The sequence below is a fragment of the Diceros bicornis genome, chromosome 17 (assembly GCF_020826845.1).
Source record: "Diceros bicornis minor isolate mBicDic1 chromosome 17, mDicBic1.mat.cur, whole genome shotgun sequence".
NCBI lineage: Eukaryota > Metazoa > Chordata > Mammalia > Perissodactyla > Rhinocerotidae > Diceros > Diceros bicornis.
In genome coordinates, this window is record NC_080756.1 from 41,063,716 (window position 1) to 41,090,183 (window position 26,468).

Below are 26,468 nucleotides of genomic sequence, written 5' to 3' on the forward strand. Positions count from 1 at the left end.
TGTAAATCTATACTTGTTTTTGTCTGCTTAATCCATCGGTTTTCAGAGATGGATGTTAAAATCTCTAGAAATAACTGATGTATTCCTCCCCTTAATTCTGTCAGTTTTTGAATTTATATATTTGGAGGCTATATTGTAGAATGCAAATGTGCCTTTGATCATTATACTTCTATTATTAGCAGCATTTAATTTTCTTCTTTATCTTTTACTCATGTCTTTCAGGGAATTCTATTTTGTTTCTTATTAAAATTGCAATTTTAGTTTTCTTTTGGTTCATTATTGCCTCATATCTTTTTCCTTCCCTTTATTTTCAATCTTCCATCTTCCATTTCACTTCATAGACAATTTGCTAATCTGATTTTGTAATCTGAGATTGGTGAGTTTAACCCACTTATATTTATTGTAATTATCATGGCAGGATATGTTTGCCGTTTTATGTCATTTATTCTGTTTGCTTTTCTTTCTTATTTTGCTTCTTATTTTTGTATTTTGCTTTCTATTTTATATATTGGATTTTCTTCTGCTGCTTTTACAGCTGTATCTTTCAAAAGGTTAACCTGATTATCAAAATTCTTAAATATATTTATGTTTTGCTTATCAATTTCAAAACTTTTCAGTGATAATATCTACTTCCTAATAAGACAAGTACTTAATCATGCTCTCAGCTCTCTTTACCTCTTTACTTTCTTCCTCCATCTCCTGTCAAGATCACATTGTAGACTGTAACACCTGAATTTTTATGGATATACTTATGTTTTTCTCTATTTTTGTGGAATCTTCATGGATCTCCTACCATCATGGCAGAGGGATGCAACATCTATGCTACTCTGCCAGTTTTTAAAGAACTATTTGAATTTATCTCGGCATTTGCCCATAATTTGCATTCTAATTTTTCTTTCTGATTCCTGGATTCTAGAAATTGATGTTGTTATCAATCCCAATTAATTATGGAGTTTGGAGAACAGTTTAAACTGTTTATAATTTATTACTGTTAGGATTTCATTCTTTCGTGAGAGCATAAGGTGATATATTAGAAATAGAGGAGAAAGAAAATTCTTCAGTAAAATTTAAATGCCCTATTTTCTGTACTAAGTGGAATCCAGGGGACCAAGAGAATCATGCTAGGTCTCCTGGCTTTTCTTACTTCCTTCTGAGTAAATTATTGATGCTGTCTAATTAACCTATGCATCAGATAGGTAATGTCCAGATAAACTGTGTCTCAGCCTACGAGGCTGTACAGTTATTCATATCCATTAAATACTTGTGCCAAGAAAATGCCAATTAGATGACATTTTTGTTAAAAATGTATTGCATCATTTTGTGAAGAAAGCTGCTTTTGTTTTCTCAGCTATGAGTTAATCAGGGAAGTAGAGGGAATACAGAAGAACTCTCAAAGCGAATTCTTTGAGCAGACAGCCATGCTCATGCCGAAGTGAGTGGGACACAAAAAGTGCCAGTGGGGAATTATAGTCTTCATTTCTACTTATAGGAATTTCAAGCAACCATGAAAAGGTGGGGGAATTTTTGGAGAGAATGGAGGAATCTGTGCTACTCTTGAAATAATACCAAATCACTTAAAATATGTTTGCTTTGGGGGTAAGCCCCATGGCATAGTGGATAAGTTCAGTGTGCTCTGCTTTGGTGGTCGAGGGTTTGCAGGTTCAGATCCTGGGGGCAGATGTACGCACTGCCTATCAAGCCATGCTATGGCAGGCATCTCACATATAAAGTAGAGGAAGATGGGCATGGATGTTAGCCCAGGGCCAATTTTCCTCAGCAAAAAGAGGAAGATTGGCAACAGACATTAGCTCAGGGCTAATCTTCCTCACCAAAAAAAAAAAAAGAGAGAGAAAGTAAATAATAAGAAGTGTGTGGAAATTAGACTTATGGAATTTAGAAGCAGAGGAATTAGAGATGACTTGGAATTCTGGAGCATTTTAGGTGACTGACACAAGGAGATTAGTCCTGACAGATTTCAGGGCAGATGGTCTCGGTGAAACTGTGAGCATCAAAATTAGGAGGGGTGGCAACTGGGTTCCCTCGTGACCCCTTGTCATGGAGGCAAACTGGAGAAGCAGACTCTTACTTGAGTACCTGCATCTCCTGCTTCATTTCTATTGATGGGTTTAAGGTGATCAGAGAAAGCTGAGTGTTCCTCTGTGCACAGTTCACCCCCTTGAGCTCCCTCAGTGGAGCATAGCAGGCCCAGAGAGACATGGTTTTGGACCCAGTGCCTTGGGCTCACTCTTGTCCCCTCCTGGGGGAGCTGGTATTTTACTCAGAGGCATAGGGTTCTCTCTTCCCTAGTATTTATACTCCTGTTCAATAAATGCCATTGAAATAAGAATTACTATTTATTCTGGATTCTTGGATTCTCAAGTAGATCAAATAATCTGAGCTATATGTTTTCATGTTCTTTTCCTTCACCGTACATATCACATCTGTAAATATAAATTTATTCCTTTAATTTGTCTCATTTTATAATTTTATTACATTTTATAATTTAATTTTGTTAATGGTCTTCTCCTCCTTTAAAGTGTAAGCTCCATGAGGTAGTGTCCGTCTTTGTTTTTGTTACTATTATATTTCATTTTGCTTAACAGATATTTGACACTCAATAATTGTTGAATAAATAAACATTTGAGATGTTGCCTTTATTTTCTTTGCAATGTTTTATTTTATTTTATTTTTTTGTGGGGAAGACCAGCCCTGAACTAACATCTGATACTAGTCCTCCTCTTTTTTTTTTGTGAGGAAGACTGGCCCTGGGCTAACATCCATGCCCATCTTCCTCTACTTTATATGGGACGCCGCCACAGCATGGCTTAACAAGCAGTGCGTCAGTGCACACCCGGGATCCGAACTGGCCAACCCTGGGCCACCGCAGCAGAGCGCGCACACTTAACCACTTGCCCCACCGGGCCGGCGCCTTTGCAATGTTTTAAAAAGCAACTCCATAGTTTTCTCTCTTTATTTATTTATTTATTTATTTATTTATTTTTTGAGGAAGATCAACCCTGAGCTAACATCCATGCCAATCCTCCTCTTTTTACTGAGGAAGACTGGCCCTAAGCCAACATCTATTGTCAATCCTCCTCCTTTTTTTCCCCTTTTTCTCCCCAAAGCCCCAGTAGATAGTTGTATGTCGTAGTTGCACATGCTGCCAGCTGCTGTATGTGGGACGCCACCTCAGCATAGCTGGACAAGCGGTGCTTCGGTGCGCGCCCAGGTTCCGAACCCAGACCGCCAGTACCGGATCACGCACACCTAACTGCTAAGCCACGAGGCCGGCCCCTCTCTTTATTTTTTACTGAGACAAGATCCCATCAGACTTGTTACATAGTAACCTAACATGTGGGTGGTTTTTCCGCATTTCTGCTTGTGTGATTAATGAATCTTCTCTCAACTCTACAGCTTGAGAATAGGTTAATATATATAACTTCTAGGCCAATTCTCAGATTCTAGCAGGAATCCATGATATGTGACGTCACTATATTCAGGAATATCTTCTCCTGTCCTGTGGCTTGTTTTTCTGTCTCTCTCTATCAAGGGCTCTATAAGGATTTTTTTTTTTAAGAGAGATGTCCAGGCTGCATTACAAATGTTTTGAATCAGAATCTCTGGGGTAGTTGCATGATTGGTTTCTTTAAAAAAATGTTTTACAGGTGATTCCGATGCCCCTCAAGTTTTTTTTAACCTACTGAGAATAAAAACTACAATTTCTAGCATTCACCATAATAAAGCTGCTGTCACTAGCAAATGCAATATTCATATATTTGTTCTCATTCACTTTCCTCCTTCTGCTGCTTGTAGTGATGTGAAGGATGTCTCTTTGCACCAATAACAAACAAATAAACACACAAAAAATCATGCAGTTGAGAGATAGCTGGGAAATTATCCGGGGCAGACTCCACTTCTTCCAGACAGCAGACAGATGGAATGAAGACAGTTTTTAAATGGGCTTTGCTTTCTCAAGTTAATGTCAGTTTTTCTCTACCCATTTCCATGGGCCCAAAAGAAGCTTAACACTTTCTGTGATAGCTTATTTTATAGTCATAGCTTGCAAATTTTCGATTATCTCTATTTCTTCAGCAGTATTTTAACGTGAGATCAGAGGTTGCTAGTCAAAAACAACTTCAGATTATATTTAATAAGGTTTGTGAAATATTTGACTTAATACGTGAATGACAAACATCATGATAGCATAAATCCTTCATCATACTAGGCATCAAGCTTGAGTAACATGGTCCAAACTGTTTTAAAAAAAGGCTTTTCTCTTTATTTAGGCTATTCATTTCTCTCCTCCCTTTTCATCTCCCCCTATTTTTGAGTCGCTGGTTTGATTGGGTTACAATGACCTGAGCAAATACTTTTTCTTCTATTATATACCATCCATACTTCTCACTTTAAATCTGTATGGATCATACATTCTAATCTTAACCACAAATGCACAGCCGTTTCCTAACAATGAGAACTCTCATTCCTTTTCATTGATAATTGATTTTATTATTATAAATTCATAGATGATTCATTGTTCCATCATCACTAAAGAGTGTGAGGTATGTCAGTGAAAGGAGGGGGAACCGCTCAAAAATAACATCCTCCTGAATTAATACAACGTTGGCTGGAAACAACAGCAACACAAGAATTTTTTTCTCCCCTTACATATGTGTTTCATTGTTTGTTCTGGCTGGAGGTGCAGAATGTCCATCATTATTTAAGGATTCTACGTTTGCTTCATTCATGGCTTTTTTTCCATTTTCTGATTGCTTAGTATCTTTTCCTTGATATTTTTTCTTCATAGTGAAAATCAATACAATATATAAAATAAATGCTAAGAATTTTAAGCTGTCCATCAAGCCCCAGTAGGTATATCTGTGAAAAGAGAAAAAGGTCAATTTTCATTTTAAATTGGATGGAACAATTTACAGTGTTGCTCTCCAATATGCAGAAGACCTTAAAAGAAAAAAATGATGTTTGAAATTATACATAAAAATATTAAGGCAGCAATTCTAGTGATTCGTCTTATTGAAGCATAAGGAGTTTTTGATTATTTTAAAAGGGATATTAAGCCACAGAAACTGAAGGTGGTTAATGATCTACCCAAGTGCTTTTCATAAGCTAAAGTATATTCAGAATGTTTAACTTTCTCAAAGACAGATTAGTTAATATGTAATGGTAACTGATTATAAAGGAAATGAATGGACTGTGAGATAATCAAATTGAATCCTTTTAGATTGAACCAGGAGCCAATGTTTAGCTTATAGGCTAAATGCAGTCCACAAACCTGTTCCATGTGGCCTACTGGAAGTTTGTAACAAAACCACACAAAATTACTGAGCACACATGGCCTATTCTTATGAGTCTCAACTTTGGTTGCACACCACAATCACCTGAGGAGATTTTAAAATAGTCCCATGCCCGGGCCAATTCAGTTACAATTTCTGAAGGTGGGACACAGAAATTAGTATTTTTCAAAGCTCCTCCAGTGATTGTAATGAGCAGGAAAGATTAATGACCACGACCTAATAGGGTAGGAAGCACTAACTGGCCTCATGACATTGTTAACTAAATGTTGACAAGCTTTATGCAAAAAATACTTTGAACAATTATTAGGTTTAACTGAAGATGAATGGAATTAATTGTATAATTTTGAGCTTTTTAAGCTTAGGTGTATTAAAATTGTAATAGGATGTTGTGGTGTACCAAATACGATGAAAGAAGTATTTTAAAAGTTTTCAAATATATTTGCCTCATGCTGGGGTTATATCAAGTAGTTGTACACCAAGGTTAAACTTTTCAAAATTTCCATTGCTATCGAGAAAAATTAATATGGGTTTCTGGTTATATGACTGTTGTTGAGAAAACATCAATAAGTTGGATGTAGATTTAGGAATGCTATCGTAACGTAGATTTTCACTCCATGGATTAGGAGTTGTTGATATTATTTGTCTATGTTAGATAAAATCAATTAACAATTATCAGGTTGCCTCAAAATATTAAATCCAAAAAATCATAAGGTGACTATTTAACTTTTTGTTGTGTATTCACTGGTGAATGCACAGCTCCTTTTAAAAATTCCACTTTAGATAATCGTCAGGCAGTTACTTTGCAAGATACTTGAGGCAATTTTAGGCAACAATCAAAAGGAAAGTGATAAGGGCCATGAGTGAGCTGCAAAGTGCTAAGGGTTCTGAAGAATGATAGTTATTTCCAGCTGGCTGGAATGGTGCAAACTTTATGAAAGAAGGTCACATAGTTGGAATTATACAGTACAGACCTGTTCAGACTGCCTTCTTTCATTTAGCAATGTGCATTTAAGGTTCTTCCTCCTTGTGTTTTTGTAGCTTGATAACTCATTTCTTTTTATTGCTGAATAACATTCTGTTGCATGAGTGTATACCATTTGTTTATCCAATCACTTATTGAAGGATATCTTGATTGCTTCCATTTTTCGGGAATTATGAATAAAGCTGCTATAAAGATTCATGTGCAGGTTTTTGTGGGAGCATAAGTTTCCAACTCATTTGGCTAAACACCAAGGAGCACAATCATTTGATCATACAATAAGCCTATGTTTAGCTTTGTAGGAAACTGTCAGACTGTCTTCCAAAGTGGCTGTACCATTTTGCATTCCCACTGGCAATGAAAGAGAGTTCCTGTTGTTCCACATCCTTGCCAGCATTTGGTACTGTTTATTTTTGTTTTATAAGAGCTGTTGATATATTTAGGATATTTGACTTGTGCCTGTGTCGTGAGTTACAAGTTCCTTTGCCAATTTACATTTTGTGTTTGAAATTTGCTTAAGATAATTTTTGTAACACAGAGTTCTAAAACTATTTTATCATTTTTTTCTACTATGGTTTTTCAGGTTTGGGTCATATTTAGAAACACATTCCTACTCCATAGATAAATAAAGAAATTCTACCATGATTTCTTCTAATACTTGTAGTTTCATATTTTAAATTTATATGTTTGATTAGTCTGCAATTAATTTTTACTTAAGGTTAAGATATTATTGCAACTATTTTTTTCTAGGTGGCCATCCAGTTGTTTTCCTATGAATAGAAGAGTATAGAAACAATTTTTCCCCATTGACCTGTGACCAGAGCCCCAGCAGGTCATTTTGTGTCTTCCTAGAGAAGTCAGAGACTATTGAATACAGGGGTATTTTTTTCTCTCTTTTTTAGTATTAGGAGTGTTTGTGGAAACAGAAAAGATTTGATGACAAATTTCAAATCTTTTTCTATTAGCTGTATGATTTTGAACAACTTACTCATTCTTTTTGAATCTTAGTTTTTTCATATTTAAGGAAAAAGAAAAAATCGATCTCTTACACTTTCTATGAATATTAAAATGAGAGGCCACATTGCCTGATACAACACTGAATACAAAGTTCATTAAATGGTGGCTATAATTATTAATATTATTGTTATACTGAAAATACATCTCATCCTTTAGGAATTAATATAGTCAGAGGAAAAGATCAATTAATGAAATATACTTAAGACAACTTACCCATACAATGTGGAATTATATATCCTACAAGACCCTCGATTCCCATAGTCGTTGGTAGACCACTTCATACACGCTCTATCAATCAGAGCCCCAAAATATATAGGAGCTGGAATTCCTCCTGCAACAGGAGATGAGAAGATGCCAAACCAAGGAACATGTTTCAAATGTGATTGGGTGATATTCCACATTGATACATTTTGGATTAAGTAAAAGCTGAAAATTTTGGAGGACTCTCCCATTGTTTTGGCTTAAATCTATTCGAGAATCAAGATTGTTAGGAATCTCAAAGGCTCAAACCACAAAGTAATATAGACATCTCTTATTTACCCTCTCCCTCCCAACACACATGGGGAAGAAGGAACATCATATGCCTGTACACTCTGTTCTTATAATGCCGTTTATCTTACCATGCCAATGATTGGTAAAAAAGGAGAATGTTGACAGTAAAACAGGGAAGTTATGTTGGTTCATATGTAATTTTTCTTAGGCAAGGAGAGCTGGAATAGTGGGAGTAGAATTATAACCTCACAGAGAAAGGAAAAAGCACTCAGTTCAACCACAAAAAGGCAGGAGATTCTTCAACTCTATTTTTAAGAAAATGAAAAAGTGAAGGCAACACTAGGATTCCCTCCCCAGAGAAGCACAGGCCCAGTTCACAGAGTGCTGGGTTCCTGGCAGGTCATCCCTCTCTCTCCGCTCAGAGCTCTGCTTCCTTAGAGCTCACATCCTGCATTTTCTCTCCCGTGATTGCATTTTAATACCTCCTGAAGCTGCCTGGGCTGTCCAAGGTGGGCCCTGTGGTGCTGAATTTTGTTTCTGTTAATGTTCTGATCACCATAATGCCTATATGCACAATAATTCCAGTGGTTTGTGCCTAATCCAATTTTTATTTGTGGTATATGATTTTGCAGAATGTGTGGCTTTTCAGGAACACATATATTGCCCTACAGCAGAAGTGCCCATCTGCTCTTACAGCTATTTCAAGAAACTCTGAGATTGACTCCTAGTTCTAAGTATTGGTAATTTAACCAATATGTCAGGGACATGCTAGTAGAGATCTATCATTCAGACAGCAGAACTGAAATAGTCATGATTTTACTTTGTTCTTTTTTATATTTTGATGAATGATTTTCAATTTTTATTTTGTTACATAAAAAATGGTAGTGATTTATATTTCACAATTTTACTGATTCCATTTACTTTTAATCAGTCTCAATTTTCTGAGAGTTAGAAATCTTAGGATGACAAGAGACTGGTGTCTGGGGCCGACATATCTGAGGAAAACTGGTACTGAGAAAATGGGTGAGAAATTTGCAGGTTTCCACAAGTCACAGACACCCTTTGAAAAATGAAAAATATATGCCAATAATTAATTTTCCCCATACAATGTCACTGGTTTGACCAAACGATGATTTAACTATTTTAGGCAACAAACTTGGTCTTAATCATTATTGGAATTTTAAAACTTTAAATAACCTCCATTACTTTCAGTTTAATACATTATATAGACCTTCCACAATTTACGTATACGTTGTAGTTAAGACAATTGTTTGTGGATTGGAAGTTTGGTACTCAGTATGTATTTTTCCCATAGAAGCAGTTAGGTTCTCTTGTGTCATACATTGGACATATCAAAATAGGTGCTCACAATTAGGATGGCAAAATTCCTTTTTTCCTAATTTATGTCGCTGGAGGAAATTCCTCTATTCTCAGTCTCATTTTAGCATATCAGAAGGAATACTAGATCCCCAGATTGCATTTTCTAGCCTAGATTCTGGGAGTGAGGCATCTCCATCAGATCTAGAGGAACTGCCAGTATGGACAGAGCCTGAGAGATTAGAGAAGCACAGAAGGGAATGCTGGGAAGAGAACTGGAATGGAATCCTGCAGCATTTCCATCTTCTTCTCTCCCATGCCCTTTAGAGTTCCTCTTTTTACCTTTGAGGATCTGTGGCCTTCTCCCCAAATATACAACTTCTCCATTGTAATTTGGGCATAGAGTTATGTCCCTTTTGTTGCTTGCAAAGTGTCCCAGGGATTGACCCCTCCTACTTCTTTCTCCTTCTGCTATCAGTGGGCTCCCAGCCATGATCAGTCTTCCACCCCAATCCCTGGATGAATGAGGCCCTTTTCCTACTTCCCAGGAATAAGCATATAATGTCAACAGGTATTACAAAGGGACGCACACAGGAGTTAGGTTAGAAGCTGTTAACAACAGGAATCTGTACTGTCTACGCGGCGAATGGCAGTAAGGGAGAAAGGATGCTTTCCTAAATCTTACACTAATCACCTCGTTTGAATATTTAGAAATAGGCCTTTAACCTCTGGAGTATACAACCTTACTCTTTTACAGCAAAAACACAATTTCCTGAGCCTTCTTTTGTTCAGAACACTGCCGTATTCCAAGATGTTCAATTCTAGAGTTTTAGTTCTCATTCCCTCTTGCATTTTTAACTTCTGATCAAGGTTAGCTACCCCAGCCTTAGAGAACTAGGCAGCTGGAGTGGGGCAGTGAAAGTCCGCCTCTGTTGCTTCACAGTCTCAGCCTGACCAGATTCCCAGGCCTCCCAAGCTGTTTTGGGCATTATCTCCCTCATGTAGAAGGAAGGCCCTCCTCTCTGCCTGTGGGAAGAAATATTTCTAAATCTCAAAGTAGAAAAACTTTGAAGACACCTATCTTTGTGTTAGAGTGTAAAACAAACATGATGATTCCTTTTTCTAATTCGACTTTAACTAGAATTATCAACCAAATTGTCTTTCAGGTCACTCAGTTTTCCTCTCTCTCTTATTTTTCATTTGCCACAAAAGAAAACGTTTTTTACTTATACTTTTTTTTTTTACTTTCTTATAATTGGAAATTAATTGCATTCAGTCTTTAAGCTTTGACATAAAAATTTATATCTTGAATTTATAATCTGTATATTTGTCATACCTAGTGCTCGTATAATTAGTGCATGGAAACCCACTGCAAGTGATTTCAGTTCAGGTTGAACGGTTCTGAAATAAGATAAAGGCAAAGAAACATTAAACGTCTCTAAAATACCAAACCACAACGAATATTAAAATATTTCTGTGTCATTGTTCTTCATCATAAAATGAAAACCCTCAAGGGAATAGCTGACACTATTTAAAGTTATATTTTTAGTTGTTTTAAAAGGAAAACATCTGAATGATAATTGTTATTATTCCCTTATTTATTTAATGTGTTATGATTTCCGGACAATTTAACAAACATGTTCACATTTGATCCTTATGAAATCCTATGCGACAGTGGTTGGAACAGAATTTATTATGCCTATGAAGAAACTGATTTTCTGTGTCTATTCAGTCAACACAGGCAATATGAGCAGATACTATAATCTAGGTCTAGGTGTTAGCAGAGCTTTTGACCATTGCTGTTAACAGAAAAGTTGACGAACATGATTCATGAACTCCAGAATATAACCAGGAGGGTCAAAAAAGGTATCTGTATTGTAGCGTCTACTGTATTTAAATGTCGTTTTAAAGGTAGCAAGCACATTTGCATCTTCTCTGAGCAATTAACTCACTCTTGCATTTAGAAAGTTATTTTCACAATTCCATTTTTATATGTTCAATGACCTGATGACACTACCATCTCTGGGATAATCTAATACATATCAAGAAAAATGAATTATCTGGCAGCAGTGGCAGGTGGGCAGAGGGTGAGTGAGGCTCTAAAATCCTGTTTTTGCTGAAATATTGAATTAATTGATACAAAATGTTATTTTTTTCTTGAACTGTTTGGATGACTGTATTTGTTCATAGAGATAAGTAGATTTAGTCATTTAGCAAACATGTGTTAAGTGCCTCCTAGGAGATTCCATGCCAGTTCCTGTTCTTGAGAATAAAGAAATAAATGATGTTTCATATCAACTAAGTGACTTGGAGAAGTAATTTAACCTCTGTCAGACTCAGTGTCCTTATCTGTGGGTCCCAGGGCTCTTACTCAACATGGTCTAGGACATCTTTTCCTCACATCCAGTCTCCCACTGCTTTTCCATGACCCAAATTCTTCCATCCCCGGGATACATAGTCTGTTACCAGCCAAATCCTTAGATCCTATGCTCTTAGGAGTCCCATCACTTTCTTGTTCTAAACAAACCTGGCTGTCCCCCATGGCTCTCTTTCCAGGCAACTGTCTCAAGAGAGAGCTATTTTCTCTCCCACATCCTGTGCAGCTCTGGGCCTGAAGTTTAGGTGTCCTTCTTGTTGTTTTTTACTGCTTCCAGGCCCACGTGCTCCCTCTGAAAGACCTCTGACTTTGCTCAACAGGTGCACCATCCTAATATACCATTCCCTACCCTCCTTGCTGCAGTACCTATACACTTGCACATCACTACCCCCGTCATTCCCTGATGATTTTAGTACTAGGCTCTCCATCATTTTTTCCAAAACTATTTTTACCATTTTTACTAGTTATTTTCATATCCATGTAGACTATCCTCGCAATGCTCTGACCTCCCAGTTTCTTGCCTTCTTCACGCCATTGGTCTTGTCTCCCCCTTCCCGTGGTCATGCCTACCAGTACACACTTCTCTAACTCTCAGTTTAGAGCACCCCCCTTTATAGTCACCTCTTAACTTTTAAATTCACTCCCTCTGTTGTTAAACCAACAAGCCTCAGCCCCACAGGGGTCTTCAGGCCCTTGACTGCCCCCACCTTTTCACAGGCCATCTCCATTGTCATGTCCTTGCGTCCTTTCTCATCATGGTCTCTCATTCTAATCACTCCTTTCATATAGCCTGCACTTTCCCGTCCTTCTCATCCTGGGCTGTCCCAGACAAACAAAAATGCTTTCATTCTACCTCTGCCTTTTCTGCACCTATACCCAAAGAAATGCTCTGGCTGGAGGAAGTCACCGGAACACGCTGAGTGGGCTCATTTTCAATTCAAAAGCATAAACCCACAGGGGGCCTGCAGTGCAATCATATGGTATTTTACTATTCCTTTTTCGCAGTCGGTTTATTCCCCCAATCTTCAAGATTACCAGTTCCCATTTCCTGATCTCATCTCAAGCCTCTTCCTTTTCCTCCTCACTCTCAGCTGATTACCTTGCTTTTTATTTAACAAAGAAAGTAAAATCAGTCAGGAAAGAATTTCAATACCCTTGCATCACTAAAGCTGCACACGTACATGACTTTTACCCCCATAGACGACCTTCCTTTCTCTTTCAGAGTAAAAGTCTATGCACTTGTTCACATCCCTTTTCATCTTCCCCTGTAATTGTTCCCCCTCCTTCCTGCATTATCAGCTTCCTTCATCTCTACCAGATAATTGTCATCAGCATGCAAGCACGCTATAATATCTAGCATTAAGCATAAACAGAACTCGATGCCACACCCCTCTGCATTTTTGTTTGTATTTTTATTTGGTGAGGAAGATTAGCCCTGAGTTAACCTCTGTTGCCAGTCCTCCTCTTTTTGCTGAGGAAGATTGGCTCTGGGCTAAGATCCATGCCCATCTTCCTCAACTTTGTATGTGGGAAGCCTGCCACAGCATGGCTTGATAAGCTGTGCGTATGTCTGCGCCTGAGATCCAAACCTGCCAATCCCGGACTGCCAAAGCAGAGCGTGCAAACTTAACCACTACCCGCTGGCTGACCCCCCTCTCGCATCCACTTCTTTTTATAACACTATTCTTAAAGAATTTTTCCTACTGGCTATCTGCACTTCCCTTTCTTGCATTTTTTTTTTTTTTTTTTTTTATGATCCTTTCCAAAGTAGTCTTTCTTCCTCCCACCTTCATGCACTATTTTTGTTAAGGCTGACAGTGACCAGTCCGTAATAAAATCCAATGGCTACTTCCTAGACCTTAACTTCCATGAACTCTCAGCAGCTGTTGACACATTGCTCATCCCTTCCTTCTTGATACATTCTTCATTTGGCTTTTGGGACACAGCCTTCCCTTGGTTCTTCTCCGATTCCATGGGATCTCCTTCTCAATTTCCTTCACTGGATTCTCCCCTGTTCTTGATCTCTGAAGTTAGAGTGCCTGAATCTTGGTCCTAGGATCATGTTTCTGTCTGCACTCGATCCCTAGAAGATCTCAACAGTGCCATGCATTTAAATACCATCTGTATATTGCTGATTCTGCAATTTATGTCTCTGGTTCCAATATTTCTCCTGAATGACAGGTTGTATATGTGACATCGTGACTGCATATCTAATAGGCATTCAGACTTACAGGAATAGAACAAATTGTTGTGTCTCCACTTCCTCCAACCTACTCTTCCTTGGTCTTCCCCAGTCTGTTCAATAGCACCACAATCCTCCACGAGCTCAGGCCAGAACCTTGGGATCATCCTTAAATTTTCTTTCTTATGTAACTCTTAATCCATCAGTAAATCCTATTGACTTTGCCTTCAAAACAAACAAAGACTGAGACTCAGATCATTTCCCACTTTCTTTACCATCAGCATCCTCAATCAAGTTCCCATCCTGTGAAGAACTATCATAGCCTTCTGTTTCTCCCTGATTCCATACTATCCTCCCCAAAAACACGTCCTTCACACAACAGCCAGAGGGATCTTCTAAATGAATAAGTCCGTTGTATAATTCTAATGCTCAAATCTCTCCACTGGCTTCTCAATACTATTAGAATAAACTCCAAATTCTTTACTATGACCCACAGGGTCTATGTTATCTGGACCATGCTAGCTCTCTCATTGCATGTTTTACCTCTCTCTTCCGCACACACTCCTTCTGATCTTGTACATGTCAGGCATGCTCCACTTCAGGGCCTTTACTTTTGCTGTTACTTTGCCTGGATTGCTCTTCACTTGTTGCTGTATCAGCATGGTTTCTACCCTCAATCTTTATTCAAGTCTCTGATCAAATGACTTCCAGTGCACAATATCTGAATTAGTACTGCTTATCTGTCCCTGCCCCTTTTCTTTCCTTCTTCTTTTTTTTTTTTTTTCTCATCTGGTTATTCTCATCTATGGTCTTATCTTTCCCTCTCTGGGGGCACATCAAGCCAAGCTGTGGCGGCAGTGGGATGGGGGTCCTAAGATAGATCCTGCCATTACCAGTTACAGAGATGGAGAGTGATCAAAATCGTAGTTAATGAAGATGAAGTGTGCTTGCTTCCTCACCAAAGTTTAGTAATGGAGGGCTCTACCGAGTCCAAATTTTTAAGGATTCAGAGGGTTGGCTGAGCCTTCATGTACTTGGGAAGGGAAAGTCAGAAATCCACATCTCTTTAAAAAAATGTTTTGAAATTATTTCAGACTTGCAGAAAAGTTGAAAGAATAGTACAAAGATTTCCTTCCTAATTCCCTTTGCCCCGATTTCCAAACATTAATATTTTATTACCTTTTCTACATTCTTCTTCTGATTTATTTTTCTTCGTAATGCTTAACACTTCTTCTGTTTTACATATTTACTTGCTTATTTATTTATTGTTTCTTCTCCTACACCCATCCACCTCCCCATCCCTCACCCCCACTGGAAGCTAATGAAAGCAGGGCCTTTATCACTTTTGTTCACAGTTCTGTCCTCAGCACCTAGAACTGTGCCTGGCACGTATCATACATCTTTACCAAATGAGTAAATGTCATCACTCCTGCTTAGTCTAGTTTTAACAGTAGCCTTATGACATAAGCGTCGGACTATTATTAACAGACTGAAGTTTATATTTTTATTCTACAGTCTGCTTCACATAAGTTTTCTTTCAATAAAATTGAAGGCTGATGAGAGATCAATAAATGTTTTTGATAAATGGTCATGTTGATCTTAACCACTTTCTTAACAAGATAAATCTATCATCAATATGGAATGGTGATCTCTAAAACCCTTTTTCTCCTTATGAAAGATTTTAAATTAAGAAGCTAAAACTTGTTGAGATGCAAGCTAATACGGAGTTTTGAGATAATGTCCTGTAAGTTAATGAATCTGTAATCTGGCAAATATGGGAGACTTCTCCTTTTGAGTAGACAACATTTTATACGAAGGTGGAGCTACGTCTGTGGAATAAATTACTATAAATAATTTGACAAGATTTGGAGTCAGAGTAGAATTTAAACAACTGCAGACTCAGTTTATAGGTCTGTACTCATTTTAGCAAAAGTTAAAACATTTGTTTTCTTTCCCTTCTATGTCATGCTGTTGGCTGACAGTGAATCTGTGGTCAACTACTCAGGTCTTAAAAATATAATTAGATGTTAACCCAGGTCACCACGGTTATACATGTATATTTTTAAGACCTACATACAAGTCTTTATATGTTTTCAGTTTTAGGTGATTGTATGATTAACTTTGCCAATAGGGCTTATATTATTTGCTCCCTTCCCAGCTCTCCAATTTTATCTTGTGCCATCTCTCTATCTCCATATGTTTCAACCAACTGCTTCTTTTTATTCATCAAACACAGTAGCTCTTTCCTGCCTGGAAGGAATTGGCACCTAGAGTCTCTTCCTGTAAAGTTCTTCATTTGCTTAAATTTAACTTATCCTCTAGATCTTTAGATTAAATGGCACTTTTTTGGAGAAGTACTTTCTGAGTCCTCCTCCTCAGCTCTCCTCACCTCAACCCTAAATTAGGTTTCCCTTTGTCTTCCCTTTAATAGTACTCTTCTTCATTATTAGTACTAACCACAATTTCTAATTATGTGTTTATGTTTAAGCTTATTTTTCTCGTGTCTTTCCCGTCCTACTCTAAGCTGTGTGAGAACAGGTACTTTGTGTTATTCACCATGGAATATTCTTTATCGAGCATGGTCTAAATATTTGTCTAATGAGTGAAGAAAGAGATGAATTCTGTTCATATATTTTTCTCTTGTCTACGAGGATATCGTGAGAAACTAGGTCAAAACCATCCTGAAGGTGGATTAAATCCTTTGGAATATCATAGACTGAAGTATGTTATACAGGCTGGTTCCCAAATGTTTCCTTTCAATGAAATCTAGGAGTGATTTACTCTGACAGGCCCATCAGGATGTAAGGCATCTCAAAATTAGAAATTCTTTTAGAATCACACAGGCATTCTTTCACGATTGAGGCAACTGTCAGTCAGTCTGTCCTTTAAAATTCTTTGTAAGATGAGAAAGTATGGAATCTAGATTTTGTGATGGAAGAATCAGACAAAATTATTATTAATTATGGCATTGAAGTATCACAATAATGCTAAGAAAATGCATTCTTAGAAAATTAAAATGTAACAAAATATGAATTTGGTTTCCAAATATGTTATGAAAAATATGTACATTTATTAGGTATATTTATAGTCTAATACATTAAACTATTTTAATAAATCATACTCACTTAAAAATCAGCATTAAAATTGAGGTGCCTCCCAATGCAGCAAAAAAATTATGCAACACTTGCACTGCTATATAAAAATAAAATTTTCTTTTACATTGATCCTCTCTTGGGCATTCACCCAAATAAGCTGAGTTATTTGTGTTCTGGAAACCAGTCACTTCCACACAACTACAGTTATAAAACACCTAAAAAATAATTTTTGAAATATTACAGAATATATTTACAAAATCTGGGCTATAGGAACATTCCGTTATATTTAAGGAAGTCTCATTTATTCAAGCTAAAATATTTACAGTTTTTAAAGAAAACAGTCTAAAAATACAGTTGCTTAATAGTTGAAAGGCAAAATAATTTTCTGGATTCTTTTCTAGACAAGAAAATGCAATTCACTGTTAACATTTAATTCCTTCCTCATTTAAAACATAGAAAAGAAGAGAAGAAATTAATCTCTGAAACTCTGTATATAATTTTTACATTAATATAAATTCTTTTTACTATTTCTCTCCCACTCACTTTTACTTTCCATAACACACTTACTTATGCTCTTTAACAGTGTCTGTAAGTGTCAGGAACTTTCCTTGGGGAGAGATTACCCAGGGAATCCAGAAAATATAGTAGTTTGGGAGGGGCCAAAACCTGGGACTAGAGCTACCGATCAGAGGGGGCAGAGTCCCAGGGAAAAGGAGCCAGGCAGGGGTGCTGTAATTCTACTTTGGCCAGCAAACACAACATCCCAGAGCATAATGACAGATTATATGATAGATGATGTTGTTACCGAAGAGGTTCAACACAACAGAATACCCTAATAGTTAGAGCACAGAAAGGGAAAACTTAGGAACAAATGATTTTAGAGATTTAATTTGGCAGACACTTAAGGTAGTAGATAGGTGACTATAACAAGTTTTGTTCTGAGTCTAGGCTAAACTAAGGTTTAGGGGAAATTTGAACTTGTTCATGCTAAAGATTGATTATTGAAAGAGAATTGAGGAAAAATTTGAATGCATACATATCTGATGACGAAGCTTTACTTTTTCACTAGGAAAAATTTGGAGGAATCCTTTATGTAGCTATCCTACTGGCCAATAAAACCAAACTTATGTACAAAGAACATTATTTTGAGCGATTAAAAAGTGATGGTTTATTACTAAGGATTTGATAAAAGAACTCCCCAGTAGCCCCCAAACAGTACAGTCATTGCCGGTATTAAGCAGATAAAAAGAGACAGAGCTCTCTTTAGGATTCTAACATCATGTGTCTTCCAGGCCTTCACTGATGGGCAAAGTGGGACCATGGATTAAGTGGGGCACTCTCAGTGAAAGGCACTATCGTCATGAATATGAGATGTGGGTTTTTAAGTATAGCCCTTGGGCCACATTTGTAGAACCTAGGTGCTTTATTCTTCAAAGTTGTCAGTGCCCTTCAATAATACAGTTAGTAGGACTATGGAGAAGAGAAAGATGGAAAAAGTTTCAAAATCAAAGACAGAGGTGTATGGTAGAGACCAGTGATCATAGTTGATTACATTGCCAATGTTGGTGATAGGAAAAGGGTCCAGGAAATGGCTCCCCAACTTTGTGAGATATTCAGTGGATTGGAGGTAGAATAGAGAACACCATACTGGGAGAACCCATAGTTTGCATGAAAGGGAATATTTTGAGTAAAGAAGAAGTTGGCATTTCTATGGGAGATGTTAGCAATAGGTAAGCAGAAATACGAAGTTATTGTGCGTAGGAGAAGTGCCAGCCTTGGGGAAATCAAAACTGGAAGGCAAGAATTGGTCAGTCAAGTGAGCATGAAGCCTTGATTAATTTCTTGGCAAGTCAAGAGGGTAATGATTCTAGAGATAAACTCGTCAGAATCTATATGCAAAATTGCATATTGATTGTTGCCCTGGAAGGCAGGTAGTGTTGACAAGGGGTCAGTTCAGGACTTTTCCCTAACTTCTGAAAGGTAACATTCCTCCAACTTAATGGAAATTATATCCTTTAGTCAAATGAGGTGCTCCCTAGAGATTCTAAATGCAGTTAAATTCCAAAAGGTCATATTCTTATAAACTTAATGGGAAAAATTGAGAATAATCTCAAATGAGAATTCAAGCAACAGGAAAACCTGTTTGTGTCCCAAGCATGATTTTGTATGAGGCTCTGTTTATACAAAATGACAGCTGTCACAACGACAGACAATATTAGGAGTCCTTTTCTCTTATCATTTTACTGGAGACCTTAGTTATTTATAGAAAGATTTGATAAGTAATTGTTAAATCAAATCTGCAATTTTGATTAAGGAGAGGAGAGGAAGTAAAAACTAATACTCACTATTGGCTTTTTATTGCCGCTTGAAGATTTGCATCCTGCTAGACAAGGTGAGATGTAAGTGATTCCATTTTCCCCACAGACTGGTTCCCATTGATTTTGATCACAATTGCAGTCTGAGTTGCAATAAGAAAGTGGTACATTTATATGAGATGCCACTGGACTAATTCTGAAAATACATGATAGATATACATCAGAAAGAGAGACAGAGAAAGAAGAAGGAGGAGGAAGAGGAGGAGGGGAAGAGAAGAGAAAAGAGAGAAGGGAAGAGGAGGAGAGAGGAGAGAGGAGAAATAAGGGAGAGTGTCCTTTAATTGGATAGAGAAATTGGATGAGTGATGACACCAACATGGCTAAGATTTTTTGGTGTTTGTTAACTTTTTCACCCTCCGTGTTTACCCAGACGTGATTTACGACCCAGAAAAAGTAAAACATAAAACGAAACCAAAGGGGTCAGCCTGGTGGCATAGCGGTTAAGTGCACGCATTCGGCTATGTTTGCCCAGGGTTTGGATCCCGGGCCTCACTGATGCACCACTTGTCAGGCCATGCTGTGGCAGCGTCACACATAAAGTGGAGGAAAATGGCCACGGGTGTTAGCCCAGGGCCAGTCTTCCTCAGCAAAAAGAGGAGAATTGGCATGGATGTTAGCTCAGGGCTGATCTTCCTCACAAAAATACAAAAACAAAAAGAACCCAAAGAAGACAGGTAAGACTTAGACAAGATGTCTTTGTGATTCTATCAAGAAATTCCTCATTATATAAGTCACATCATTTTTCTGACTCTGTTACTCTTCAGTAAGGTAATGATATTAGACTACCATTCCTCCCAGGGCACTGTAAAGTCCCATGAATCTGTGAATGTTATTTGACTGGGTTGAGACTGGGTTGAATTTAGAAATCTATATTTTAACTACATAAGAAAGGTATTTGACACGGTCAAAGTAGAACCCCTAAGGATCAATTTTTAAAAATCAAGAATAAAAAAATCAGTTGAGAAAGACTAGGAAAACTCCATACTTTTAAAATGAAACTACAACATACTTTATAATGATTTACTGTAAACATGGTTATATTTATAAAATATAATCTTATAACTTGGCTAAAATTATAACATATTATTTGTATGATTAATTTTCTGCTTATAGATTTTTAAAATTATTCGTTTTTGGTAAAAATCTTGATAATAATTGAAGATTGAGGAATTATCTTTAAATGAGAAAGTAATTTACCTAAAGAAAGAAAAAATAGATTCAGAAATTCTATTATCAATAATTTTACTAAAAAGCATCTAATACTTAATTCTGCTTGGGGACGTATGATGGGGGGTGGGGGGGACATAATGACTAATGACCAAGTCCAGATATTCCAATCAGATACTCTTATGTTCGCATTAGTTCTGCTACTTCACAGCAATGTGACTACTCTTTCTGAAAACAGTTTTGCCATTCTTAAGTCATAGATAATAAATCAACCTCATAGGAGTTTTTCTGGAAAAAAATTATTTGGCAGTCCTCAAACTTTTTGTTCTCAGCGGCCCTTCATACTCTTAAAAAGTCTTGAGGGCCTCAAAGATTTTCTGTTCAAGTGGGGTAAATCTATTGACATGTACTCTATTAGAAATTAATACTGAGAAAATTTTAATACATGAGAATACACAAGCACACATGTCATTAGCCATCAGACTGATGTTATCGTCACATATCTGTAGCCTTAGAAAATATCACTATATACTCTTGAGAAAATGAGAATGAAAAAGGCAAGTACCATCTTGGTATTATTATAAAAATAGTTTAGAATTCGTTGACCCTCTGAGAAGGTCTGACGAACCCCTATAGACCCTCAGACCACATACTGAGAAGCTCTGAGCTAATTCATAGTTTAAAAACTTACCCCAGTGACTAGCATTTCACAAATGCTGAATACACTCATTCTGTTATTTGCTATCATTAGGCTATGAGTTCCACAAGGGCACTGACGTATCCTATAAATCTTCTTCGCCTTAAGGAGGCATTCAGTAAAATTTTACTGAATGAAAAGAAAATCCCGTAGAACTCTAGCTGCCTTCTTTTACATAGACGGCACAGCTACTTTACCTGTTTTCAGGGAACTGGCTTTAGGCTAAAGCCTGCCCTGACACCCAGGGGGCCCTTGGAACTAACAATGTGGTCGGTATAGCAGCAGTCTGGAGTCATTGTATGACTTCAAAGAAGTCAGTTTCTCTGGCTCTCAATTAATAGAGAGGAAGGATTTAAAAGAGTTGGGCTGCATGATCTCCAAGGTTCTTTTACCTGTAAAGTTCAACATTCTAGGTACTCTGTATTTTGATTTACCAGAGTGGGTGATGGTGGATAGGAATAATCAACAACAGTCAGGATTAGGAGGAAGCAGGGAGACAATTCAGGGCTAAGTTGGCAAGTCTCCAAGAATAGGATGATATTTAGGTAAGGAAATCTGGGAAGAATTGACAAGTTAAAATTGACACCTCATAGGATCCAGAGTTTAAAAGCTCAATGCCAACGATAAGCAGCACTAAGGAGCATGATTACTGAGCTGTGATCTAAGAATCTTTCTTTGTTGCTTAAATGTGAACCTTCCTAAGCTTCAGTTGATAGCTATAGTCAGGAGATGGTAAGAAATCTGCACAGGAATCTTGCCTTTAATTTAAGGTAGAGATCATAGTACTAGGAATACTTCACAATACTTGATGATAATGGAAAAGGTTTTCTAGGGTGTAATATATGATTATACACAGGATACTTATTTATTTTACTTCTAATGAAGACAAAACCAGAAGAAAATTATAAGCTTGCAGAAAAGGAGAATTCAGCACAATGTAATGAAGTGTTTTCTTGTAAAGATAGTTGTTAAATATCAAAATTAACCATAGATAAAAATCATTCAGTCACTTTTGGAAAATGTCTTTTATATCCTGCTCATGATCCTTCCAAGCTTGTAGTGGTTGAGAGTAAGAGTTTTGGAGTCAAAAACCCCAAATCTGAGTCAGAATCTTAACATCACTAGACGTGGAATCTGTGCATGTCTTTAAGCCTTGCTTTCTCTATCTATAAAATGAGGATGAAAGTACCCGCCACTCATTGTAAGCACCAATAAGTGATAGCTATTATTGTTACAATCTATGTTGCTTTTCTTTAAGGAAGGAATAAAAGGAGAGCTGTTTGAGATCTTAAGAAATGGACGTTTTAAGAATTTGTAAGATGAAATTTCTCTCAACTAAAAGAAAGTTTAGTTAAAATTGCTATCATCTGCCATGTTTTCTTTGCAGAGTCTTCTACATTGTAGAGTTTACACATTATGCAATTGATGTATACACACCCATCATAGGTCAAGGTTAGGCCAGCAACTGGTTTGCTTTCACAGACTAGCACATAATTTAACAGGTGAAATGTGAAGGCCACCAAATTGGTAAAAAGTGAAAATTTGGCAAATCCAAGCAAGGTAAATTTGAATTTTTTAATGATATATCCTCCTGTGAACATTCCAACTGCAACAGTCGGTACGGCTACCATCCCTAGAAATAAGAGAAAATATTGTAATTATATAAATATGATTATTCTGAAATGTCTTTACATACGAAACAGTGTATATCAATCAAATTCATCTAATTTTATTATTTCTTAAGTAGAAGGCTGGCAGGATGGAGGTAGGGGACCAGTGTACCATATGGGAGAGATAAAAATAATTTCTTCCTGCCAATGCTGAGGGTTTGGTTTCCCCAACAGCAAACAAAAGGCAGTGACTGAGAATATTTGTATGTCTGAACAGACTGTTTCTATGAGGTGCTTTTTTTCCCCGAAAAACAACAACAAAACATCACTTATTCCTACTTATGTGACTTTCATTCTACCACCTAGAATCCTCTACATCTCCTCAAAATGAAGAGCTCTGATCCTTAAAAACTAACTCCAAATTTGCCCAGGACTTTAGAATTGAATACTTGAATTAATATCTCTTCTTTATTCTTCCTAACACACATATACTCTGAGATGTTAAACAGGCCTGTATACAGTGTTAAAAATGATTGATCCTCCTTATAACTTTTTCATTTCATTGTCCTGCAAGAGTTATTAAAGATGAAGACCCTTCTAACAAAAAAATTCAGGCTAAGAACTTTATTGGGAGTCAAATTTAACTTTTACAGTTTAAATTTTTATCTTAACTTCAATAAGAGCATCATAGAGAATTATTGTCTTGTTTTCCTATGACCTGCTCTCATACCACTTGATAAGTTCAGTTTGATGTATCAAATGTTTATTGAGTTTCTTCAATGTGCTGGGCACTGTACAGGATAACGTACATTCTTAAGAATATAATAATAATAATAATAAAAGATGCTGCTCTTAGAATCTTATATTGTACTGGAGGTAGGGGAAGAATGATATAAGAAAACCTTTCCCTCATAAGCAAGTCTCAATATGTCATTGGAAATAGATAATGTAGCAAAAAACCTCTCTAAAATACAATATTTGTTTTGAATTATGTAGATATCAACCATGAGTTAAAATTGCTTTTTCCTTGGGAAACATCAATGTCCTATCTTTTGCAAGTAGCTGGGTCCTGATTCAAAGTCCATCAATTATGGAATTATAATAATTACATTACAAAAGGATTTGTCTCAGGACCTCAGCACTAAATTATAAGATCCAATTATGCAGATACCATGTCTAAATATTTCATTTACAGGCCCCTTTTCCTTCAGGAATTCATCTCAAAAATGACATGAGATGCAACTTCAAATGCAGAACAATGATGACACCACAAGATGGACAAGTTTGATAAGACTTGGGAAAGAATAAATGGAAATTACATTTCTTAAGATATGAAATTGCCTTCACAACAAAAAGTCAGCCAGAAATCAATTACTTGGGAATATTGCTTATCAAACAAACAGGAACGACGTGTCTTACCAAACAAAATGTTAGTCTCAGATGCTGACTGACCATACTGCTGTTCCACGTATTTGAAGGCATAAGTAATAGCACCAATAAAGCTGCTGATTTGTAGCCACATCAAAACCAATACTATAACATATAGGGGATTGGTAAGGATGCTTTTCAAGGACTCGATGAAACCTATAATAAACATAAAAATAAAGAAAATGTTATGTCAGCTTACATATCCATTAATATTTTAATCTTATAAATATGTTATATAAGATTTAAAATTACATAAATTCATAACACAGAAAGTTACAGGACCCTGCAATCCTACTCTCAACAGTTTTTTATATATTCCTTCCATTTTTTTTCCATGTGTACCTTAACATTTAGTTAGTTCATTTTACCCCAAAATCGGATGATACACACATACTGTTTTGCAACTTGCTTTGTACACTTCATATTTGGTCATCCTTAGCACTCTACCATACAATTGCATACATCATTAATTCATTTATTCCTTCATTGAACAAATATTTGGTTTTCCATTCGGTACCAGGTAATATGCTAGGTGTTCAAGAAACAAAAGTGAATAAGACATGAAATGTCTCCTATACGTTAGTACTTAACAATATAACTATTAAGTAAAAATTTACCTTAAAGATAATATAATCCAAAGTTCACAGAAATAAGAAGATTAACATTCAAAAATCATAAAGATCAATTTAGCACCAGGATTCAGATCTCTTGTTTCCTGGTACCTGGTATACAGCTTTTTCTATCATAAAATACTGCCTCAGTAAATCTGTCACTGTTATAAATTACCTTTCTTAAGGTGCAAGAAGAGGCAGAGAATAATGATGTTGTGTCTCAAGTGACATTATCATAATACAGTACAAGTACAGTACTATTAGTAATAGTAATAGTACAAATAGGTGTGTAACAAATTCGTAACTTCTGTCTATGGCAAGAATTATGGATCTGGGTCTGTGATCAGCAGGTCAACAAACTGTAATCGGAGTTAAACGTGGAAGGAACTACTTAGAAAAACAAGAAATATCAGAGTCTAGCAAAACAGAACTAAATATAGTTATTAAAAGATGAACGATGTGGACTTTGAAACATCTTGCTCTATAGATCTCTCAAGATTACAATTAGATATAGTCAGAACTAAGCCTTCTATCCAGTGGCACTAAGAAATAGTTTCATCTGCTTATAAGAAGAAGAAAAGAGAGTTAGGGCGAAGGGCATAGAAGAGGGAAAAAGAAGAGATAAGGAAATTTATAGCAGGAATAAATAACATTGAAAATCATTAGACCAAAATGCTCAACTTCTCCCCAGGGGACTTCCCAGTCAGGAAGGACCACTGTCTTGTAAGACATTTTAAGTGAGTTGTGAGATCTGATTAAAGGAAATGGAGCATATGGGTTCACCAAATCATTGAATTTTTGTGGTGAGTGGGAACTTGGATATTATCTCATCTGAACTTCCACACAATCATGAACCAATATGTATCCTCAATAAATGGATCAGTGAATAACTGAAGTGACAATAAGCTGACCACCTCAGAAAGAAATTTGCTTCATTTTTGGACAATTATTGTTTACAAATTGTTTTTGTAATGAACTGAAATCTTTATTTCTTTCAAACCAGTTAGTCTTATTTCTACTCAAGAACTTATAGATCAAATCCAATATTGTTTTTTTCTAACTAAATGTTCTTAGTTATTTCATCCATTCTTAACAGCACATAATTAAGGACCTCTTTACTAGTCTGGTCATTATTCTACAAACACGGTTGGTAATATAAATGATTCTTACAATTGTCCTGTTTTTGCATCTTCATTATTCTCTCCATTCTTTTTGGGCTCACAGTCAACCATGTTCTTTATGGGTTTAGACAATCCATTCCTTTTTATGGATTTAATTTGGTACAGCAGAAATGTAGCATAGACCAAAAGAAAATTCTTGGTATATTATTTTGAGTGTATGCTTGGTATGCTATTTTGAATTTCAAAAACTTGTAAGTCAGTGACGTTCCGGTAAATGTTTAACAACTGACTCTTGGGGAAAAAGGGCCTGATTTGTAGTATTTCCCAATTTCTGTGGTAATAAATGGTAGTAAATTCTCCCACCATGGCCAATTTCAAGCTACCAGTGTAGCTGAAGATTTAACAGTCCTCTCTCATGAGCCAACTCAAGCTGGCTCCAGCACATCCTTGCTTTTACAGTAGAGTGAGGGGGAGGAGAAAGTAACAATGAAATGAATGAGTGGAAGAACTGAAACTGTGCTGTCACTTCAACTTCAACTTGAAAATGTCGCCAAGGGTTTCGGCATTGCTCTGCTTTGGCTTTTACTACTCCACCATCTCTGCGCAATCTGAAAACTGCGCTGTTAACACCTCATGGCTTCCACTATCTTGTTCTGGCTGCTGCTGGATCCTTCTCCAGATTATTGCTCCT

General features: G+C 36.7%; 1 protein-coding gene across 1 annotated transcript in view; it reads right to left on the reverse strand.

Moving 5' to 3' along the window:
• Positions 1-4,560: 4,560 nt before the first annotated feature.
• The window catches only part of LOC131415766 (solute carrier organic anion transporter family member 1B3-like), a 61,597-nt gene continuing 39,689 nt past the window's right edge, over positions 4,561-26,468 (reverse strand). Inside the window, exons 8-14 of the mRNA XM_058557583.1 lie at positions 24,037-24,201; positions 22,445-22,640; positions 19,114-19,279; positions 16,799-16,983; positions 10,451-10,515; positions 7,519-7,636; positions 4,561-4,875 (exon numbers count right to left, since the gene is read on the reverse strand). Of these exons, the coding sequence (XP_058413566.1) occupies positions 4,662-4,875; positions 7,519-7,636; positions 10,451-10,515; positions 16,799-16,983; positions 19,114-19,279; positions 22,445-22,640; positions 24,037-24,201 (1,109 nt within the window). The 3' untranslated portion in view covers positions 4,561-4,661. The remainder of the gene's footprint in view (positions 4,876-7,518; positions 7,637-10,450; positions 10,516-16,798; positions 16,984-19,113; positions 19,280-22,444; positions 22,641-24,036; positions 24,202-26,468) is intronic.